General features: G+C 36.6%; 2 protein-coding genes across 3 annotated transcripts; both read left to right on the forward strand.

Moving 5' to 3' along the window:
* Positions 1 to 639: 639 nt before the first annotated feature.
* Positions 640 to 7,942, forward strand: rab6bb (RAB6B, member RAS oncogene family b). The gene is made up of 8 exons (XM_084118955.1): positions 640 to 805; positions 2,715 to 2,773; positions 2,882 to 2,935; positions 3,043 to 3,148; positions 3,301 to 3,412; positions 4,442 to 4,535; positions 4,743 to 4,809; positions 5,701 to 7,942. Exons 1-8 carry the CDS (start codon positions 736 to 738, stop codon positions 5,763 to 5,765), a joined length of 627 nt encoding a protein of 208 aa, XP_083975081.1. The 5' UTR covers positions 640 to 735; the 3' UTR covers positions 5,766 to 7,942.
* Positions 7,943 to 8,389: 447 nt separating this feature from the next.
* Positions 8,390 to 18,214, forward strand: aire (autoimmune regulator). Of its 2 annotated transcripts, none has more exons than XM_084120734.1 (13): positions 8,390 to 9,799; positions 9,945 to 10,119; positions 10,199 to 10,333; positions 14,110 to 14,175; positions 14,274 to 14,387; positions 14,552 to 14,691; positions 14,856 to 14,977; positions 15,828 to 15,894; positions 16,062 to 16,172; positions 16,684 to 16,805; positions 16,938 to 17,010; positions 17,088 to 17,171; positions 17,294 to 18,214. In XM_084120734.1, the coding sequence occupies exons 1-13, from the start codon at positions 9,653 to 9,655 to the stop codon at positions 17,372 to 17,374; spliced, it is 1,437 nt and encodes a 478-aa protein (XP_083976860.1). In that variant the 5' UTR covers positions 8,390 to 9,652; the 3' UTR covers positions 17,375 to 18,214. The 2 variants fall into 2 exon arrangements, with proteins under 2 accessions (XP_083976860.1, XP_083976861.1); XM_084120735.1 differs by having other exon boundaries at positions 9,948 to 10,119.
* Positions 18,215 to 23,040: the final 4,826 nt, after the last annotated feature.

The raw sequence follows: 23,040 nt of genomic DNA on the forward strand, positions 1-23,040 counted from the left end.
GTCTTTGACGTCAAAACAAAATGTATTAAATCATGTATTATGGACCTATGGCAAACCTACACATGATGCTCATTTTGGGGATCCTGGTTTGAATTAGCCTATGTCCCTCTCTCCCTTAATTTTCCTGTTTTTGCTCTACCATCTTATCCAACAGTCATTCTTTTTATTGAATTGCTTGTACTACCATATATTTCTTTATTAGCTACTGTATAAATTACCAGGTATAATGTTTCTTATTTTCTATATCTCCTATTGATATCACATAAAGTAACAACAACTTTTACAGTGTAATTTGCACATAGTCTGACACAGACAAAGCTTACAACAGTTTGACACCTTCCATTCATAATTATTCACTTGTAGGCTACACACATAGCGACAGCTTATTAATGCAGTCTTCGTCGAGTGTCTGCAAAAGACACACAAAAATGGCATAACAAGTATACAATTATGCGTTGCTCTTAGATGTGCGGATGCAAACATTGCTCAACGGATGCATATGGCCTGCGGTTTGGTGTGCGAAGAGAGCTTACGGGGACGTTTCCGTAAACACACAGTGATATCAGACGGGCGTATCGCCACCACTGCGCATGCGCACAGGGCTGGAGAATTGACATCGCGGAGCAGTACTGCAATATCCATCGATTCGCGACCGAAGATTATCCATCTGCATTCTCGCAAGACTGGTATCACCTGTACATATTAATCCATAACAACCGTGCCATTAAAGCAATCATGTCCATGGGAAGTGACTTTGGGAACCCTTTACGGAAATTCAAACTTGTTTTTCTTGGGGAGCAAAGCGGTGAGTCTTTGGGTTTGCCACGACTGGGTTTAGACACGAACCCATTAACCTTTCTACACATGCATGAAGTACATTAGTGTGTTGTTGATTCTTTTGTGTGTCTGCTTGTTTGTGGTGTTATTTCAAACGATGAAATATATCGATTCCCTGTCAAACAAGTCGGTTGCATATGTTTAATTTTTGATTAGTCATGAAAATGTATAGCTATGCAGCGTCATTACACTACTAAACGTGCACCTGTGAATATAACGTAATATACTCGTTATTTGAACAACTGTTAATTATTGTCACTTGCATGTTCCATTGGAGGCAGAAGGTCTGATTAAATTATTGATCGCTAATATTCTAGCGCAGTCTAAATCGCTCAAAACAACGATATGAAATATTTCATTCGAAAGAAATGTAAATCGCCTTATTTGTATAGATGTCCCTGTAAACATCCACTGATTGAAAATGTCATGAAACAGAAAGGCGCAGAAGCTTTGCATTTCCCGTGTGTTTTTCAGGAGACACACCCAGGTTGGCAGTCAGTGTCTATGGGATTCTTCAGCAGAGCAAAGATAAAAACCTCATGCATCATTTTATGAGCAGTTATACGAACAGCTTATATAATAGGAATATATATCGTGGTTTATTCTTTTGGCTGGATGATGGTCTCCTCAGTGTCACTGTCGGTGTTTGTGAAGACGTAATCAGACGGGCATTTGAGATCATGTCTGTCAATTGATGACTGAACATCCAAACATTGCAAATAATAACACTGAACATGGCGTCACCGTAAAGTTCATGTGTTCTTGAGATATATTTTTTTGTCATGAGTTTGCATTTATTTGCCATATATTACCCAGTAATGCTCATAGCTCCTGGTTATGTCTTCATCATTCACTGTTCGTATGGAGAAAATGGACAGCCAGTCAGACAGAGGGCCCTATGTATGAAAGAGCATTAGGTTTGCTATAAGTGATATTTGGTTTTAATCACAATTTTTAGAGACAGCTGTCTGTATACTTATCTATGAGAATCAATACATTGCAGTCTGGATATGATGATAGATATTACCACACCTGCTAGAATGGGGTTTTTTTCCCCCAGGATGTTATGCCAACTTAATGAAAAAGCTCTCATCATTTACTCACCTTTATGTTGTTAGACCTTTCTTTTATTTTCTGTGGAACACAAAAGGAGATGTTAGGAAGAATGACACTCTCAGTCACCACTCATCTTTTTCCCATATAATGAAAGTGAATAGTGAATAGTCATACAGGTTTGGAACAACATGAGAGTGAGAAAATGATGACAGGATTTGGGCGAACTGTCCCTTTAACATCAGAAGACCACCACTTGTCTTCTGCTGTCCATGGTCCTGAATCTAAATGTTGGTCAGATTTGATGGATCTTGTTTCAAGATATAAGCAGAACAACCCTCATTCTAAAGCCACAGAAGAATAGGACTATTATTCCCCCTTGCTCTATGAGCTCCAGTATAACTATTGGCATTGTGCTGTTTGATGATTTTAGTATCTCAGCTCAGCCTGACTAACAGGCCTGACCAGACTGGCCTGAAAAAAAGCAGTCCTGTAGTGTATGAAATATGTACTCAGGAATTTTGCTGTCACAGTGGCTCCATGCTCTGCCGCATTTTTCCAAGCTATTTTTCATGTCGTTGTTGTAACTCTAAATAACAGTGATGTCCAAATGACTGATCTCTGTGTAATCCTTAAGAAATGCATTGTCATTTGAAGGACGGAGGTTAAGACAGTTCTTTGTTTCAGCATATGGCAGTGTAATTCAATTAGTGAAAACACAGTGAATAGGGTTATGTCAGGACAAACAAGCCATTAATTACTCCACTGTGTGTGTGATTCATCAAAATCTGAACATTATCCTGTTTTGTTGGTTTATGTTACAGTTGGGAAAACATCGCTGATTACAAGGTTCATGTATGACAGTTTTGACAACACTTATCAGGTAAACTCTTTTTTGTGTGTGTGCATACATTAATGTAGAAGTTTACAAAGAGTTTTTCAGATGTCTATGTTATTTTGTATCTTACTTTGAATCTTATTGTCATTACAGGCAACTATTGGAATTGACTTTTTATCAAAAACCATGTATCTGGAGGACCGAACTGTAAGAAGCTTTGAAACTATATATATATATATATATATATATACTTTAGTGCAGTTATCAAAATGTATAATTATTTCTACAAGTATGTCTCGTATCTTTTTTTGCAGGTGAGGTTACAGCTATGGGACACTGCAGGGCAGGAGCGGTTTAGGAGTCTTATCCCGAGCTACATTAGAGATTCCACAGTGGCTGTGGTGGTGTATGATATCACAAGTGAGCCACACACACACACACTCATACACACTTTGAGCAATTAAATGATATATGTAAAAGCAACTGCTTTTATGTTGCCATGTTGCAAAAGGCATTTAACAAAACAACTTGATACTCCAATTAGACTGAGATTTTTTCTTCTCTTGCTCCAGATGTCAATTCATTCCAGCTAACCTCCAAATGGATTGATGATGTCAGAACAGAGAGGGGAAGTGATGTCATTATCATGCTGGTCGGCAACAAAACAGACCTAGAGGAAAAGAGGTGGAGTCATTGATGATATTAACTAGGGATGGGCATTGACAAATTTTCACGATTCGATTCGATTCAAATTCAATTCACAAGCTTACGATTCGATTCAGGTCGATTCGATATCGATTAATTCAGGCCTATCAGATACAGTACATGGCAAATTTCCTCAAGGGAAAAAATGTCTCTCAATTAATGCTGTGAACTATACAGGGTTAATTATAATATTATAATATAGCCATTTGTAGGCTACTTAAATTTAAATTACACATAAGGAAATTTTAACTCTCTAGAGTTCATTTTTCTAGCTGACTAACGAGTTTTGAATTGCTTTTCTGAGGTAAATGAAAGATTACGTGACATATTGTTTACAAGCCGTTTTAATTAACATCTTTCCGCAGTTGAAATGCTGATTAAGCGATTACATGTCATGATATGGATTTCGATAAGTTGTACTGTATTTTTCAACATACATTCTGATGTTCATTCATGTTCATTTTGTGCTGTAACTAGTAGTAAAGCGGAAAAAAGAGGTTACATTACAATAGGAAATAAACTAACGTGCACTTCGCGCTGCTGCTTCACTTGAACTGAGACGCTACAGCGATCTGTCACGCCACATTAAAAAGTGTCAGAACTGTATTTATTGTTTGAATTTCGTAATTGACAGAATTTCAAAACTAAGACTTCATATCAGAAGTAACAAAGCTCAAATCTTATTATGATTTATTGGATGGGAGGCATGCTGCAAAGCTTTGTTCATCCATCAGCTGAAAACAGCATAGACTGAAAGATCGATTCTTGGAATTTAAGTTTTTCAAAATGAGAATCAATTAAAATCGTGAAATCAATATTTTTAACCCAGCTGTAATATTAACATTTAATATAAAAAAATGTTGTGCTAGAATTCTTCATTTGGAAGTGTCACTACCGTATCCATTTTAATTTTTTATTTTCTTTTAAATGTATTCAATTAATTTACACAAAATTATCAGTTTAATTTACTTTAATTGTAACGCATTATGATGGCATTTGCTCTGATAGGCAAATCACTATAGAGGAGGGGGAGCAGCGGGCCAAAGAGCTGAATGTGATGTTTATCGAGACTAGTGCAAAGACTGGCAGCAATGTTAAACAGGTAAGTCTCAGAGCACTACTAAGGCAAATGGATTTGATCCAGTAGAGTAATTTAATTAAGCTCATGCCCTGTAACATGACACATGGAAAGCTCTAAAAAGATTTGATTTAGCCACTGAGTTGTTGCCCAAAAGGGCTTTAGATATACCAGTCGGCTCTGGAAAAAAATCTTTGTCTGATTTCATTCTCTTTCTGTTTGGTTTAACAGTTGTTTCGGCGAGTGGCTGCTGCTTTGCCCGGAATGGAGAGCTTGGATGATAATAACAAAGAAGGAAGTATCCTTTAATGCGTGACATTTAAAGGTGATATGTGTTGTTTTTGAGGATGTGTCCCAGAGACAAAACGAGTAAACCAAATGAATATGCCCTTTTTAGGTTGATTTCCCTGGAAAGTATAAACCCTTGGCTTTGTGGTGCAATCAAAATGTTTGTTTAAGCATCCTGTCCATCCAAACACTGCAACAGTGTCCAAACCAATACTGTGAGTTTGGGGTGGGACTGTCTGTTGGTTCGACCAATGGAAGATGGAGAGAAAACTGGAAACAATCATTATTTTTCCATTCACATTTCCGCTAGTGAAACTAAAATTACACAATTCACTCAACTCAATTCTAGTCAGTCAACATGAAATTTCCTCATCTTTTAGTGGATGATTTACTGTAGAGGCGCACATATATTTTAAAGAAAAAATATTTGTCTATGTAATCTAAAATGAAATAGCCTGCTCCAACTTTATATACATAGCTGACATCATCAAGCCTTGTTTTTCAACCCCTCTCTACCAACTGCCTGGCTCTTTTTCCAATAACACCAACTTGTCATGATAAAATCAATATTCACTATACATGGTTTACTTTTTGACTGCGTTTTCACCCCAAATACAATAATTTATGAAAGTAAAGATAGATTTAATAAGACACATTTAATAAGAGATAACAATAATAGTTCATACTGAAATAAATTTGGTGTAGGATTTGCTTTGAAACAATTTTCACTCAGAAATTGCAAATAACACTTTGTATTAAATGTGAGATCTTGAAGTAGAAAGAATGAAATAGTATTTTCTTGTAAAACGTACCGGTACTCTAATCATTTTTTTTACAGAGTGAAGAGGAAAGCTACTTAACACCATTTCCTTGTTTTCCTTGACACACATCCCCCTCCCAGTGATCGACATTAAGCTGGACAAACAGCCGGATCCTCCGGCCACTGAAAGCGGGTGCTCCTGTTAGTAGAAAGTGGTTCGGACCTTCATTAACACCACACGCTTGTTCTGTTGCTTCCTATGGGTCCACGTCCTGTTGAACTTTATGATCGGATATAAGCTTTTTACATCTATCTGAATGGGTCTAAAATTATACTCCTCAGTTGCAAGAACAAAAAAAAAATCTGCACTGTCTGTTCAATTGCCAAAATAATATCATAGGTAATTCAAAGTGACTAGCTAACAGATTCATATAGGACAGGAAGTGGCATGTGTACCATCTTTGGACAAAAACATTCAGAGTGGATTATCGGTTGTTATGTTTTGTATTTTTGTACATTACAAAAAGCACTAAATGATGCCTTCACAAAAAAAAAAAGAGTTTAAGATTCAAGACGGATGGCAGAGTAACTGTCTTTTGTCCATAGCATGCATGTAAGACAACTTTTAGAATCTGTCATGTCCTTTGGTCCATTCACGTCAATAATAATGAAACGAAGAACTTAATGAAAAAAAGACAAAAGAGAGAGGTCCTGTTCAAAGTCTTAGTGTGGGTCTGTGTATACATCCTACATGCTAATCCAGTACCAGCCTCCATGAGAGGTGTGCGTACTAACCTGGCTAACCTTTAAAGTGCTGTGGCACTGTTGCAAAGAACCAATGGATTTTTCTGCTAGCTTCATGTATACACTTTAGATCCGCCAGGCGGTACTGTATTGTATATAGTATTTATATTATTGTGAACATCCATCATTTAGACGTGGTTTATGTTCACCTGTACAAATGTTTTTTTCTTCTTTTTTTAATATGACAAGGGCTTCACTCTTATTTTGTCGGTCTCACCTGTAGCCATACACTGGTAGTAAACTATTATTTATAATTTGGGCATTTTGCTGTTGCCTTATACCGTTTTACTCACTCATTAAGAGGATCTTTTCTGAAAGAATACAATTATTCCTGTTAAACCCCTTGATTTTTTTATCCTTTTTTAATAATGTTTTAATAATTATTATTTTGCAGCCAACTAGAACTAAAAGGAATGAGATAATTGTCATTCGTTCGGTTGGGGTGAGAAAGGCGATTTTGAGGAAACAACAGATTTTCATTTCAAATACATGCACTTTGTTATGGGTTCTGACAAGGAAGTGTGTGGTTCACCACATCATAAAGTGATGAAACAGACAAATGACTGTCATATCCCTCATATATCTGTGTAGTAAAGCTCTTGTAGTCTCCCGCACATGTCGAATGAATGTGTAGATTAAAATTCTCATCTCAGAGAATCCTAAATCGTGAAGACCTTTTTAAAACCGCACTGAGAGAGAATGAACCCGCCTGTAGTCCACTCACGACATTCTGGTTATCGCAACAGTACGTTCAAGAAAATGTGAGTTGTTTACAAAACTCTGGAAACATAGTATCTTTAATATTTAATGTATTTGTTTTTTGTTTTATATTTTGAATTGTTTACATAAATGCACTGATTAACACCACTGATTGTATAGAGATTAATTTAGGATATATTAGGTATTTATAATATATTTAATGTTAGTGTGAGTTTCTTTCTGGTGCCAATACTTCTATTAATTCAAACAAAAATGGACATGAGGAATTACTGTGACTGAATTGTTGGTACTAGGCTTGACTTTAGCTTCTCGGATAATTAAAGGGGCCGCTGATATTAACTATGGGGAGGGACTGATGTTAATGAGTTTTGCATTAACAGTGCACAGAGTATGTCATCTTTCACATTCACATTTCTCAAGCCTCCGTTTCCTCTTGTTTGCTTTGTCATCTTTCACTTTTTGTACACTAGTTGTGCCTTCTGTTATTGTGGCATCACAATGCAAAGCTTTCATTGTATGGCTACCTGAGAACACATACGTTATAGAAGGGAAGTCACTGTGTGTGACCAGACAACTGACGGATTTATGATGTTGATCTGTGATGAAATTGTTGTATTCACACCATCTAGCCAATTCACAGTGGTTGAGAAGAATTGCAGAATAGTCTCGTGCAAGAGGAAGGTTGTATGTAAGAACAGGAAGTTGCTGCTGATAGTGTGAACGGATTGAATCTGTCAAAGTTGTTGCCGTAGGGTTGTGTAGAGCAGTGTAGTTGGCTCTTTATTCACTCTGTAAGGACATTTATGAGCATGACATCTGTCTGAAAAAAGAAATCAATAAAATCCATGTCTTAATACCATACTGTCTACTGCTACAATGCTGAGTGTGATATTGATTTTATAACAGCTGTATAAAAAAAGTGTGCGCCTGTTCAATCAAGCAAAAAAGAGGGAAGTTTTCATAAATCTAAATTCACCCGCCTCACTATTTTATGAAAATTTAAGACAAATGTTATGTTCTAGGGATCATTAAAAGCTGAAAGCAATTATAACTTGGAGCATTACCTCAAAGACATTAAGAATTCCCACACAACATTACAAATGCTGCATTAAAGGTATAGTTCACCGAAAAGTGAAAATTGTGTCATCATTTACTCACCCTCAAGTTGTTCCAAACCTGTATGAGTTTCTTTCTTCTGTTGAACACAAAAGAAGATATTATGAAGAATGTTTGTAACCAGACAGTTGACGGCACCCATTGACTTCCATAGTTGGAAAAAAAAATACTATAGAAGTCAATGGCTACCGTCAACTGTCTTGTTACACACATTTTTCATTATATCTTCTTTTGTGTTCAGCAGAAGAAAGAGGGTGAGTAAATCATGTCAGAATTTTCATTTTTGGGTGAACTATCCCTTTAATGGCTAATCCACATCCAGTACATTTATTGAGATGCACAGAGACTGGGATTCCCCTTGGCATGGGAACTATAGTCCTCAGGAGAGACAGGTGACTAAAAGTAGATGGCTCACATGATTGAGAAATCGTTTCTTGCCCAACTGTGGACTTTCCAAGCCATACCGCACAAATGAGCATAAATGCGAACAAATGAGGGTCAGGTATTTTTATACAACCTACAAGGTGCGAGTTAGTGTTTTAACTGTAAATAGAAATTCAATGTCACCACTTATCACAGCAGGACTAAAGGTCTTATGAATCAATGGCCCCTAGAGGCCAAGAGCACAAGAGCCATTTATCCACCAGAAATAAGGCACGTCAATCACTGACACCCATCACACCAAATAAAAGGAAAGCAGCTAGGAGATTACAGGTATCTCTAGTCCTCATCGCCAGCATCTGTTGTAAGTACTATGTTCATTTTTAGTGTGTTTAATATCAGGCAAAAAAAATCTATATGTACCATTATTTCTAAAGGTTGAAAGATGACTGATAGTTTTTAATTATTTAAGATAGGGGTCTGTGACTCTCAGGGGTCTGCAACAGTATTCACAATTACTGTTTAATCTCTCTTTTTTTTGAGAAAAATAAAAAGGTAAAACCAAAATACAACATTTATTAATTTAAGTTTACTTCAATCTTCTCTACACATTAAAATGTATGGTAACACTTTATTTTACTGTGTCCCTGTTACTTACACACCTTACATGTAATTACTCTAGTAAATTATGCATAATTGCAAGCGAGTAATCCTAAACCAAACCCTAATCCTAATTATGTACTAAGTACATGTAGTTAATTAATATTACTCAGTATTTAAATGTATACTTATACTGTAACAAGGACATTTTAAAATAAGATAACCAACTGTATTAGAATTAATTATTGGTCAGTTTAAATACAACACTTCAATTTATAATATGTAACAAGGGTTCCCTTCTCCATCTTTATCCAATAAGGGGTCCTCCCTGATCTGATCCATGTATGTGATAAAACATAATTGAATCGATTCAAATTAATATCCAAATATTTAGTGCTCTCAGAACATCAGGACCAGAAGTTCAGTGTGAGTTTAGTTGTGGTCTATACTACAGGACTCCACATGTGCAAGCATGTCTAGGGTGGAAGGTTACGGAGAGTCTGACCTGCGCTCACAGCTACGAGCATGTAGGACTGAGATCGCCATGGCAATCCACGATCCTTTCCCACTGCTGTATGGGCTGGCGGATCAAGACATCATCTCTGAACAGATCCTGAGGGTGAACATTTTCATACAAAAGCACTATTTCAAGTCAGCATGCATAATGTGAAGAATGTCTTCATGTTTTAGTTGGATGTTTGTACAGTCGTAGTTAGTTCCTGAAATGCTAAAACAACAAACTAATACTATCACCGACTTATAAGGAGACTTTAGAGCGAAAGAAAAAGGATGGGATCCACAAAGCTGTCTACTCACTGCTCACTTTGCTACTGGACCAAGACGCTACTGTCCTCCAGGCTTTCTGGAGCAATCTCTGTAAAGAGTACAATAAGGATTGTTACCCAAAACTGGAAACCCTGTTTATGAACCTCCCCAAAGGTACAGTGCACAAGCCTGGCAAACAATAACTGTGTTGGAGGATAATGACAGTTTAAGTGATGATAATATTATTTGGCAGGGTTAAAGCAGGTGGCCAGACACACTGGGACACGCTGGGTCCGCAGCCAGTCAGGCAGAAAGAGACCGGTGGCCGAAAAACACCTGACCCATCGGTCCCATCACCACACCAAGAAAGCCATAACCTCCAGCTCAGGTAATGGACACCAGCACACACAGGAACTTATCACTCAGGTTCAGGTCATACCAAAATGGTGCAACTAGGGGTGTCATTCCTGGCACTTCTTCCTACAATAATTTGATAGTCAGTGCAATTTTCGTTTAGTTTAATGGATTAACCAAACAAAATTGCAACCGATAATTATTTATTATAAAACCTGCTTCCGTTTTCACTGTTATTAGGCTACTACTTACAGGCCCAATAATGTTGAGAAGTGCGATTCATGACGTTCGAATCAATTAACCAGTCAATTTTACGTTGTCACTTACGGTGATGTTATGAACTGTCGCCTACTATTGAATTATGAACGTTGTCAAGACAATTGGTGTTACAAATATTTATATGGATTTAAATCAGCAGCTTTGTTCACTGTACGGGTAAACTGCACCTGATCTCTGTTCTGTGAATCAGAGGCTCTTTGTAGTCCTTCAGCAAAAGAATTGGTTCGCGTTTGATGCAGATTCACTGTTGTCACGCTGCTACTCAAAAACTTCCCGTTTGGTCGAGCAAAAGTTAAATGTTCACGTAAGGCTAACATTTAAACTAGACTGAGTGACGAATCAGTCTTTTGTAACAGAAAAACAGTCTTTTGTAGCCTAACCTCGGTTCTGGTTTTGCGTTCGAAACGATGCAGAATGTACATAACAAGACAGGGAATTCAACCAAGTAAGACACTTCCATTGAGACTAACACAGTTTGACTTTGAGAAGAAATGAGAAAAAAAAGAGAAAGAGGAGCAAGGATGAAGACAAACAGGTAGCCGATATAGACATCAAAGAAAAATATACCAAAATAGTAAATATTTGGACAGAGAGAAACATGGAGTTTCAGACTTTCTATTATGTTTTTTTGAAACATTTGAAACTCTGAAACATTTTAACAAAATCACATAGAAATATATTAAAGGAGGGCTTACATTTTTTTTCCATTTACAAGTATGAATATTAAATTTACCCATCAATAAAACAAAATTTACATAATCAAAGAAGGGTGAATTTAAATCACACTTAAAAAAGAGCACATCTTGTTGGGTTATATGAGGAATTGTTTCCATTTTTGCTAACAACCAGCTATGTATATCAAACCAAAATTTAGAAGTAACCTCACAGTAGAAGAATAGGTGATCAAGCGTTTCAGGAGAAGAAGAACAAAAGCCACAATGATCCACCTCAAAATGAAATCGTTTCTGTATAAATCATTAACTGGGTAAATCTTAAACATAATTTTATGTAGGCTACAAATAATCTACCGATTGGTGAGTCAAAAACTATTTTGGGCTTAATATTGAATTGATAAATATGGTTGAATTAATGCAAGCCATTTGCCTTCATATTCAGTTGAGCAGTGTGTGATTTTACTTTTACTTTTGGCCGCCCGGTGTGTGCCTGTGCCGCGCTTGTGTGTGTGCGACGTGCGTGCATGTGTGTGTGTGTGTGTGTGTGTGAGAGAGAGAGAGAGAGAGAGATAATACACGCGATATACATCCTGATTTGTACATTTCTTGATATGCCGCGCTTGTGCGTAATGTTTACTGTTATTATGTATTATTAGCCTAAACAATAAATCAGGTAATCTGGCTTTCATAACTCAGTGCCTAGCCTCTTTAAGACATCACCGCACGTCACTGGTATCGACATCTCCCAGAAAATATCACTGATAATCACCAGTGATAATACGTTTATGTTCTTTGTAAATAAGTTTGTTTTTGCACTTACTGTCTAAGAAGTCTATATTACATATTTTTAAAGAGGGAAGAGAAACAACAGGTCTAGATAAAGGATCAGAAAAACAGCTGTGGATTATTCTTAACAATCCAGTGGGTATGGCATTGCATATCATAACCTTTAATTGTAATTCTATATTTGTTAATGAAATCATTATGACACAAGAAATACCCATTATCATCTAATAAATCATGAATAAAAAAAAAATGCCTTTACTATACCAATCACTTTTGAACAGAGATTTTCTATTAATAACTACAGCCCTATTTTTCCAAAGAGTGCAGTTGTGAGGAGAGAAGTTATGGGTAAATATAATTTTCCAAAAAAAGTAGTAGCCTACTTGTTTATGAAAATTGGATAACTTCAAAGGAATTTTACAGAGATCAAGATCACACCTTAACACAAATTCAAGGCCACCAATATTTTTAAAAATGTGATTTGAAATATGGTCCCATATTGAGTGTGACTTTGTTAAACACTCTTTCAGCCACTTAATTCGGAATGTACCAAGAAGAGATTCAAAATCAATGTCTGTCAAGCCTCCATATTCGTACTCTTTTTCCATATAAATTTAAATAAAATTGAATTAACCAATTTAACTACTTTTGGGGTAGTATATAAAGCATGGGATAGATATATAAGTTTAGATATTCCCTCAATTTTAGTCAAGAGGATTCTACCCAATATAGATAGGTCTTGAGATAACCAGTGATTTAAAGACTTTTTCATACTTTCTGTTTTAGAGTTAAAATTTGAAAGTTCTCTATTAACAACATTTTTGGTAATCATAACCCCTTGGTACTTTTTCACTGGAATGCCCTCTGTATCTTCTAAATCACAATTATGGATAGCCATTAATTCACACTTTTTTAAAGTTTAGGGTCAGGCCTGATGCCTTAGAAAAGATAGAAATTTTATCAATAACTAGGAAGCACCTCTTTATTTTTAAGAAATAAAAGAGTGTCGTCTGCAAATTGGCTAATAGTAAAGGTCCTACCAAGAATGTCTATGCCTACAATGTCCTCAAAATGTTTTATGAACAAAGACATTAATTCAACTGCAAGATTAAAAAGTAATGGTGAAATAGGGCGTCCCTGACGGATTCCTCGTTTAATTTGGATTCTGGGTGATGAACCTAAATTAAGGGAAACACTACTGAAAATATCATTATAGAACATAGAAATGACTAAAATAAAGGACCAAAGCCAAAGATTTAAACAAAAAAGGGTGTTCAAGAGTGTCAAACGCCTTGAAAAAGTCTAGAAATAGCTTGTCTGAGGTATTAGATAGTTATAATCAAGCACATCAAGGACTAATCTAATATGACTGTGAATACTTCGCCCTTTGATTGTGTTTCACTGATAATTTCACCAATGCCTTACTATATTTTAGTTTGATAATGTTTTTTATTTAATATTTTGCATTTTTTGGGGATTTTGTGGTACTAAATTATATTTTCGCTGTATTTATAATCCATTTATTCACTTTTTGAGCATAGACCTGAAAATTGAATTTCCAACTTAAACTGTCTTAAATCTTGAATGCTTTATAGCACAGACTTAAGCTTGATCTCTTTTCAAAGATGACACTTGGCGAATTATTGCTGAAGTTTTAAAAAGTTTTAAAAAGTGAACATAAAATTTTTTTATGTTTATTGTTATGAAAAATGTTCATTTTTATATGAAATATATATTTTCAAAAACATGTTTTACTCTAAAACTGTGATAAAATCTAAACAAGGTGTGTTAAAAATTTTAGCCTGATATCTCAAAAAATGAGCTTTCTGTAAAATTTTAGTTGGCCGCAGTACCAAAAGTTTTCACTAGGTGAAATTCGTCTCCCACTGCAGTCATTTTTTCATTTTCAATTCTCAAGGGACAAAATCCCACCTTGCATTTTTTCTTTTCAACATGACTTTAACGCAACCAATGAATCTGACACATGCCAGATGTGAGTTTGAATGGGTATAATTTGATGCTTCTGGTTTCAAACACGCCAGTCCTGATTACTTAATATCTGCTGTTCCAGGAAGCAAAGGCAAGCCAATGAGGAAGACAGATGGTGCAGCACTTTCTCAGGTCTCGGTGGGAAACGGTAAGCAATTGATGCTTGAGTAAAATGTATCATTAGATGACTAAATATTATAGTAGATGAATGAGATTGTGCATGAATAAATATGACTCAAAACGCAGGGGTCCAGGCTGTATCTACCTCAGTCCAGAGGGCCGTGGCTGTATCTGCCAGTGAGCATCCCATTGGCTGCGGGACAGTAGAGGGGATTCTGATCCAGCAAGTCATTGAGTCTGGTGAGCTCAGCACACTGACTACACACTATTGCCAGACTGTAATGAAAGCCTTTAATTCGCTAATGCTAGCTCTTAGCGTGTGTTTTGATAGTGTAACCTTGCAGTGTAAACACTTTGGCGGCCCACTTTGGCAGCACAGATGTCTCATTTGCACTTTCCTGCAGGAGGTGCCAAAAAATGCATCAAGGTTGGAGGAGAATTCTACTCTTCTGGTAAACTGGATGAGACAGCTGGAGTGCACAAGGCACAGACTGCACAAAACTATAGTCACCAGCAGGGAGAGCCAAGCACCAGAGTCATGGATGTAGGTGACCAAGATTCATGGAAAAGTACAGATACAAGATGAAAAACAGATGAAAGATACAGATGAAATAGATGAAAAATATTATTCAGGCATAAGTTGTCATCGTGTTAACCGGGTACAGTAGGTAATTCACTATTTATCATGTTTGTGATGCATATGTTCAGGTGGAGCATAATGATGATGAGTGTGCAGTGTGTAAAGATGGTGGGGAGCTCATCTGCTGTGATGGGTGTCCTCGCGCCTTCCACCTCACCTGCCTGGTGCCGCCCCTCGCCTCCATACCCAGGTACAGAGCAGTCATGTGATACACAGGCCACTGACCCTACCAAACCTAGAGCTGACCTCATCATTAGTCTTTCTCTGTGAAGTTTAAAACAGTGTTGATAAACTGCATGAATTCAAAACAAAAAAAATCTCAAATATGAGACTGTGTACAATAAATACGATCCAGCAGTCTAAAAGCACTAGTGAAAATGTCTAACTTGATGCATTTTATAATTGCAAATTATAGTATTAGCATAAAGATCTGAGTTTCAATTAATTTCATGTCACAAATTTTAAATGAACTTTCGATGTCACAAATTTACTTAACTGATAATTAACCCAAAATAGTGTAGAATCTGAAATATTTATTCTTTTTTTATTATGTTTCTTATTTTTAAATGTCACAAAAGTCTTAAAACTGTTTATTTCCAGGTTTAAAAGTGAACAGTCCCCCAGGGGGGCAGAACCCACTAGTGGGCCTCAGCAAACTTCCAAAAAGAGCTAGAGGATGACTTAAAATCTATTACATAGTGAATATATTATTATTATTGATACAATTAATGTTAATAATAAATCTGAAATATTATTAATAAATCCTTAAAATGTTATGTAATTTTAAGGATGATGTATCTATTATTGAAATATATTATTATTGATACAATTAATATTAATAGTACTATTACAATATTACAATAACCTAACTTAATAAAAATGTTCAAATGAAACATACAAATAAGAAATATTTTTTACCCTAAATAACTAATTTATCTAACACACATCTAATTTATGTTGATTAAATCATAATCATAATTATAGTGTGAAACACTGAGATGTGCATCTCTCACTAGTTTCAGAAATGTGTTTGTTTTCAGTGGTACATGGCGCTGTCAGCTTTGCCAAAGCAACAGAGCGAAGGACAAGACATGCAACCCATTGCCGGTAAAACGTGACAAGATTCCCATTAAATTGATTGAAAATAAAATTTCCCATTTGCAATAACTAACTGAACTTGAATTACAGTCGGTCACACATATACGTACAATATGATGAGCAGTGGTGGAAGATTATTATTAATGGTAGTAGTAACTTCTCTGCTACTCTTTTAGCCTACAGTTCACCCTCCAGTGACAGAGACAAGCTCCAGCTCTGCTGTGGACTTCTCCTTCTTCTCCTCTCTGTCCTCCACTTCACTCTCCACAGTCACAGCTCCACCCATGGTAACACTCCCATGTGACTCAATAAGAGATACACTGACATTTAAGGCCTGTTCACACCAAAGATGATAACTGTAACATAATAATCATTATGTATAATGATTATGTATAATTTAATAATCATTCTAATTCAATGAGACTGTGGACGTCCACATCACAACTATAACAATAATGATAATTGGAATCACTTTCAGAATGATTTTTTTCCAGCTGATGAACCATAAAAACGTTGCCAGCCAATCAGAAACCACCCGACTTTAAAGAGCTCAAGCATTTAAAGTGGCAGACAACAAAAATGCAGTGCACTCTTGTAATAAACAGAGCTTAATCATATCTTGGTGTGGACACTAATAAATTTTGTATCGTTATTCAGCCTAAAAAAATTAAAGTTCTTATTTACACACCCTCATGTCATTCCAATCATTTGAATCATATAAATCCAATCGTTATAATCATATATATCTCTGACGAGTTGATGGCAATTTCAGCTATTTTTATATGTAATCTTTGTTAGTCTTCGGATGGCCAAATGGTTGGGATCAGGATGGCTTGTGGAATTTGTCATCTCATCCATGGAGAGCTGATCACCTGCCCTCAGTGCCTGCAGAGTTATCATGCCCTCTGCAACTTCTCAAAGTACTGATCTTATTGTATTGTTATTTATTATAGAATAACTGTGAATTCTATCATGCTTTGAATGAAGCTCAGTCTCTCTCTCTCTCTCTCTCTCTCTCTCTCTCTCTCTCTCTCCCCTAATTGTCTCTTCAGTGGAAAGACAAGATGTAGGAATTGCTCCAGGTGTTGGGGCCCTGAAAGCGAAACATCATCAAGGAGTCTTCAGGTATCTCATATACACTAAAATAACACTTTTGGGTCTCCTAACCTAACAGATGTAATCAGTATTTTTTATTCCCACAGGTGAGTCAGCACATGAGTGATCAGGGCTTAACACCATCAGAGCAGCTGTTCAACAGAGATGAAATGGACTCTATAATGGGGGAGGTGAAGTCACGCTTCTTAACAGTATAAAAATAAATGAATACATGCAAGTGAGCAATGGAAACTGTATATACCTGAAGCCCCAGATGAGATGCCTAACAGTATATTTGTCTTGATGAATTCAGAGCCCTATAGATGGGATCCTGCAGTGGGCCTTCCACAACATTTCACGTCCTCTCTCTGAGTCTCAAGGCTATTTCCAGTGATTCAGCGAGTCGAATTCATCTCTGCTGTGCCCAAATCTCAGCATTCCTCCTCAGTGTTAGATGGACTGACATGAATAATAGAACACATTGTTTCAATAATGTTTTGGGTCTAGATCTCAAAAGTTAGTTGCTACCACAGGGTGTATGCCAATTATTGTTTGATCTCAAACTAATTTTTGTGAAAACAAATACAATATATATATATACAATACAAAATGTAACTTCAACCAAAGCTAAAATTAAGAAGATAATGTTCAACTTTACATTAAAATGAAACATGATGTAACATTTTAATTTCAAGTACTGTACATCAATAATAAAGGCATTGCATTGTAAGCGTCATGAAGTATGTAAATACATGACTATACTACATGGATGTTAGTCTTGGTAGACAGCATACTTATTTTTTCGCAGATGAAAATTAGGCTGTGGTGGATAGACTTACAATGGCATGCTACAATGGTATGCGCAGTACAAATATAAATACGTCATATTTTCAAAGAAAAAAACGTTCTGTTTCAAGGAGATTTTGTCAAAAGAGAGACTTTTAGAAAGATGTTTCATCTGCTAAACAGTTGCTGTGTTGTTAAACAACAGTACAATACACTGAACACACATCGTACTTCTGTCTCTCACAGCCTTTTTTCACTCCTCAAAAATTATTATTTCACTACCCTGAATAAGTTTTATAAAGGTCCTTGGCCTGAAAAAGGTTGAAGACCTCCTGGTCTAGATAATTATGAAACCCGGATTTTGATGAATTATGTATTGTTCTGTAATGTTAAAATTCATGTGATAACCTCAAGATATGAGACAATGGCTCAAGCATAAATAAATGGATTTTCACCTAGCAAACATGGAAAACAAGTTCCCATCTCTGCATCACTGTCGTCTATATCTCTCTCTCTGTGTGTGTGTGTGTATTTGTACAACTATCTTTGTGAGGACAGGTTTGAGTTTTAGACCATCGAAGTGAGGACAAAAAGAGAGTAAAGTGAGGACATTTTAGCCGGCCCTCACTTTCTGAGACCCTTTTAAAGGCCTGTTTGAGGGTCAAGACTTTGTTTTAGGGTCAAGGTTATAATTAGGTTAAGGGTAGGTTTAGGGTTAAGGGTTCAGGTTAGGCACTTAGTTGTGATGGGTGAGGAGCTAGAGATTACACTGTGTCAATAAATGTCCTCACAAAGATAGATGTTCAAGAATGCTTGCATGTGCGCACGTGTGTGTGCGTGTGTGTGTGTGTGTGTGTGTGTGTGTGTGTGTGTGTGTGTCTAAGTGCCCCTATGTGGGCCTTCTGTGCTCTTCAGAGAATGGTTTTGACACATCCCATGGAATGCATGGTCCAGAGCCAGCACTGTCAGTTTTCCTTTTTGGCCTCCTCGGGAGACAAAAGAGAGTGGGAAAGTGAGAGAGGAAGAGAAGGAGAAAGAAAAAGAGCGCTGGAATGTTAATGAGAACCATGTGGGACTCCTGGAAATTTGCTGTTGTTAATGTCAGAGCATAATGTACGTCAACACAGAGCAAAGCTTCTCGTTTGCTTTCATAATGCTTCGTACAAAAACAGTGAAGTGATCCGCGCAGTGGGAATTTATCAGAAGTCTCAGTTTATCGATGTTTTCTTCTACCTCAGTCTTTAAAGTGTGTGAATGCTCGCTCTCGGGCAGATGGTGTTGTGACAGGCCAGGGGCCAGACGTTGTTGGAATGTTGCAGGGTTGCTATGGATACCTGTTCTTTAAGGCCCAACAAATAAGGAGTGGGGAATGTATTACAGTGGACCCTAAATCTCAGTGGAGCATGAAAGAAAATGTTTTTATATGAGAAGACATTTGGCGACGCAGACGGCATGCATCAATGAGACAGACTGCAGGATACATTGAAAGCTGGTTCTGTTTTATCTCCTGCAGTGCCAAGATACTTCATGTTTATGATGTGTTAGTCTAAGCGTTCAGTCTTGCTTTATATATATCAAAGACATTCTATAGCCTTCATGTCCTATATCATTGATTTTTAAAGTCTGAAACTGGTGCCAAAGTTCTGCCTAAAAGCAATACAGTGGATATATTAAGGAAATAAAGAAGGGCACAATAAGTTGACAAATGAACCTAAACTATGGTATCTCTTAGCTTCCATCCCAATGACAAGAAAATATAATTTAAATTGAAAAGAGTAAAATATTTCTGAAACAGATTTGTGAAATGTTTAGTGTAATTTAAATTCAAAGTGTGCTTTTTTTTTTAGGACATTCTATTTGTCAGGATTTGTAAAACTGATCGTGCAGGCCAAACCGTAAGGCCTAGAGACTTGAAACCTGGCCAGATGGTAGGCCTCAATTTGGGGAGAACCTATCAGAGTATGACCTCGATTGGCCCATAGGTGGCGTTACAGCAACCAAAAGTACAAAATCGCTCATAACTCTTAGACCGTTTGACCTAGGACCGTTTGTTAGAATACTTTCAACTATAACCTTAATATCACTATGAAATCAAAACTGACCATTCTTATTTTTATGGAACATTGCCGTATTTATTATAAATTATTTATCTGTGGAAATCATTTTTTTCTTAATTGATGTGCCCTTTAATCAAAATAACTTCCCCTCCCTCTTGCAAGCACATCTCATCTCTTCTCTGATGACGTGTTTATATGTGCTAATTTGACTTTTTCCATTTACTTAAAACAAATTTAAAACGTTGATAGCAACATAGTGTCGGCCCAGATCCGGCCCGCATCTGGTACACGTGGATTCCACACATACCAGATGTGGGCCGGATCTGGGCCGACATTATGTTGCTGTCTGGGACTTAAACCTTGTTACACTCCATAACTATGACACTTATTGATATTGCCCAGAGAGATAAATCACACTAGGCCAGGGGTGTCCAAACTCGGTCCTGGAGGGCCACTGTCCTGCAGAGTTCAGCTCCAACTTGCCTCAACACACCTGCCTGGAAGTTTCTAGTATGCCTAGTATGACCTTGATTAGCTGTTCAGGTGTGTTTAATTGGGCTTGGAGCTGAGCTCTGCAGGACAGTATTAGACACAGCTGCGCTTTTGCTGCGCTGACATTTTGTCTCACTTTTGCAAATCCACATTGTTCATTTTCCTGAACTACAAATTCCAATTACCATTCAGTCACAGTCAGTCTTATCGGCAACCCCTTCCAGATTCACAACAGGAGCATTTGGGTGTAAGAATGGATCACTGCTGGCAAGAGTGATGGGATGCACCTGATGCTAATTTTTCCTCATCGCTGCCACCATAAATTCAGCTTCAAGTCTTTTTTTTCTTTTGTCTATTTAAAAAGAGGGCATGACCTCAGACCTCAAAAAGAGATCTGTAACAATTTCAAGTATTCTCACAGATTGCTCAAGCTTTTTGTACCAAGGCCCCTTTCCATTCATAATTACTGCAATACAGCATATTGCACAGTTCTGCACATCTATTCCAGCTGGAAAGATAATTATTGGCAGATTTAAGGCATAGCAGCATGGAAAATCCAAGTTACCCCAAATGAAAGCATTGAACTTCTGTTCCTGGACCTCCATTTACTGGAATGACTCCCAAAATAATGTCAAGTAGTTCACCTGTTTTAAATTAGCTTGAAACCCCATGACCAAACTATCTGTTGGAATGAGAAAGTGAATATTAGTTGCAATGCATAACAATAATCCCAGTAAGAGCTGCCTTCTATCTCATCTCTGACTAATCTTGTGCAAGCCAGCACAGAGGAATGTGAATAGATCTATAAAAGGTTACGAGGCACGTATTCTGCATAACTTCAAATGAATGGTACCACAGTTATGCAAAAACAAACAGTGTATTATCAGGAACCACATGTTTGTAATTTCTCCACATACCTGTCATGTGTTCGTTCTGAGTTACTACTCTTTAATCTGTATATAACTGTCTTTTAATTGCTATGGCTTGGACAGTTTGGTACACTTCTAATAGATTATAATTTACTATTCAGCGGTTTTTATATGTCAGTGTCTTGGCATGTTTTTTTTTCTTTAATTCAACAGAATAATTTGACTCAGGTGTCTTAGTGATAATCTTCACTGTAAAAAAAAGTTGCTGCCTTAAATGTTTAAGTATCAACTTGGATGTTTAAGTCATTTCAACTCACATTACATTGAACTGACTTGAAAATTGAGTTGAATCTTGTACAACTTATTTTGATGAGTTAAAGCAATGTAAAAACATATGTGACCCTGGATCACAAAACCAGTCTTATGTTGCACGGGTATATTTGTGGCAATAGCCAACAAAACATTGTATGGGTCAAAATTATAGATTTTTCTTTTATGCCAAAAATCATTAGGATATTAAATAAAGATCATGTTCCATGAAGATATTTTGTAAATTTCCCACCTTAAATATATAAAACATTTATTTTTGTGAATGGATGCAGCACTATCGCCAATAGAAATGGACAACTTTAAAGGCGATTTTCTCAATATTTCGATTTTTCTGTACCCTCAGATTCCAGATTTTCAAATAGTTGTATCTCGGCCAAATATTGTCCTATCCTAACAAACCATACATCAATGGAAAGATTATATATTCAGTTTTCAGATGATGTATAAATATCAATTTAAAAAAAATTACCCATAAGACTGGTTTTGTGGTCCAGGGTCACATATGTTGTCATAACTTATTGATCAATTAGATGATTTTTACAGAGCACAGATGTTATTACCATCTTTCAGATACTCTAAAGCTGATGTTTTGTTACCCCTCTCGTCCTCGCCGGATGTGCTCTGTGAGTTTCCTGTGATATGCTGTTGGTCATGCCCTTCACATTCCTCCCATAATTCCCACGCTATGCACACCATTACTCAAAACACATATTTGTGCCAGCCTTCACTAAACATTTGCATTGTCTTTTGACTGATTTGATTGTGCTGATGTTTTAAACAGCTCCTATTGTTGTAAAGAGGATGTAATAAGTCAGGGGGAACTATGGCCAAAACAAAGCACACAGATATGATGTAGATTAAAAGCATAGCTCATCAAAAAATGAAAGATGAATTTATTCACCTTCATGTTGTTCTAAACTCAAAACAAGGAATATCCTGATCATTCTTTTCAATATATTAAAAATGAATGAGGGCCGTCAAGGTACAAATGACAAAAAAAAGCCCTAAAAACATAATTAAACGTGGCTGTTACAACGTGTCGCTATATTATTAAATCTTCTGAAGTCTTATGATAACATTGAAGAAACCAAATATTAAGTTGTTATTGACAGAAAATCTAGCGACATCCAATTTATGAACAAATCATTCTTTTGGATGTTTTCAATGAATCATTTGATCCAGTTCATAAAGCTGATCTGAATGATTTGTTCACAAATTGAATTGAATCAGTTCTAACGTTCAACTCACTGATTCAATGTTATCGAGATAGATAGATACAAGTCAAGTGGAGTGGAAGATTCTTGTTACTATAGATTTCAGACTGTCCATCGTAGAGCTTCAGCAGACTAAAGACCTGTTCACACAGATGACGAGAACAATAAGGATACAGATATCTCTAAATACTAATAACAACCGTATGGTCAAATGCTGTATCATTGTTCAGAAATGATAACGATAATTCAGCAAATGTCTCATAACCTTCAAAGAACCTTGAGTGAAGGAGGTGACCTGTTGCATAAGCAACA

The sequence above is a fragment of the Abramis brama genome, assembly GCF_963993115.1.
Source record: "Abramis brama genome assembly, chromosome: 7".
NCBI lineage: Eukaryota > Metazoa > Chordata > Actinopteri > Cypriniformes > Leuciscidae > Abramis > Abramis brama.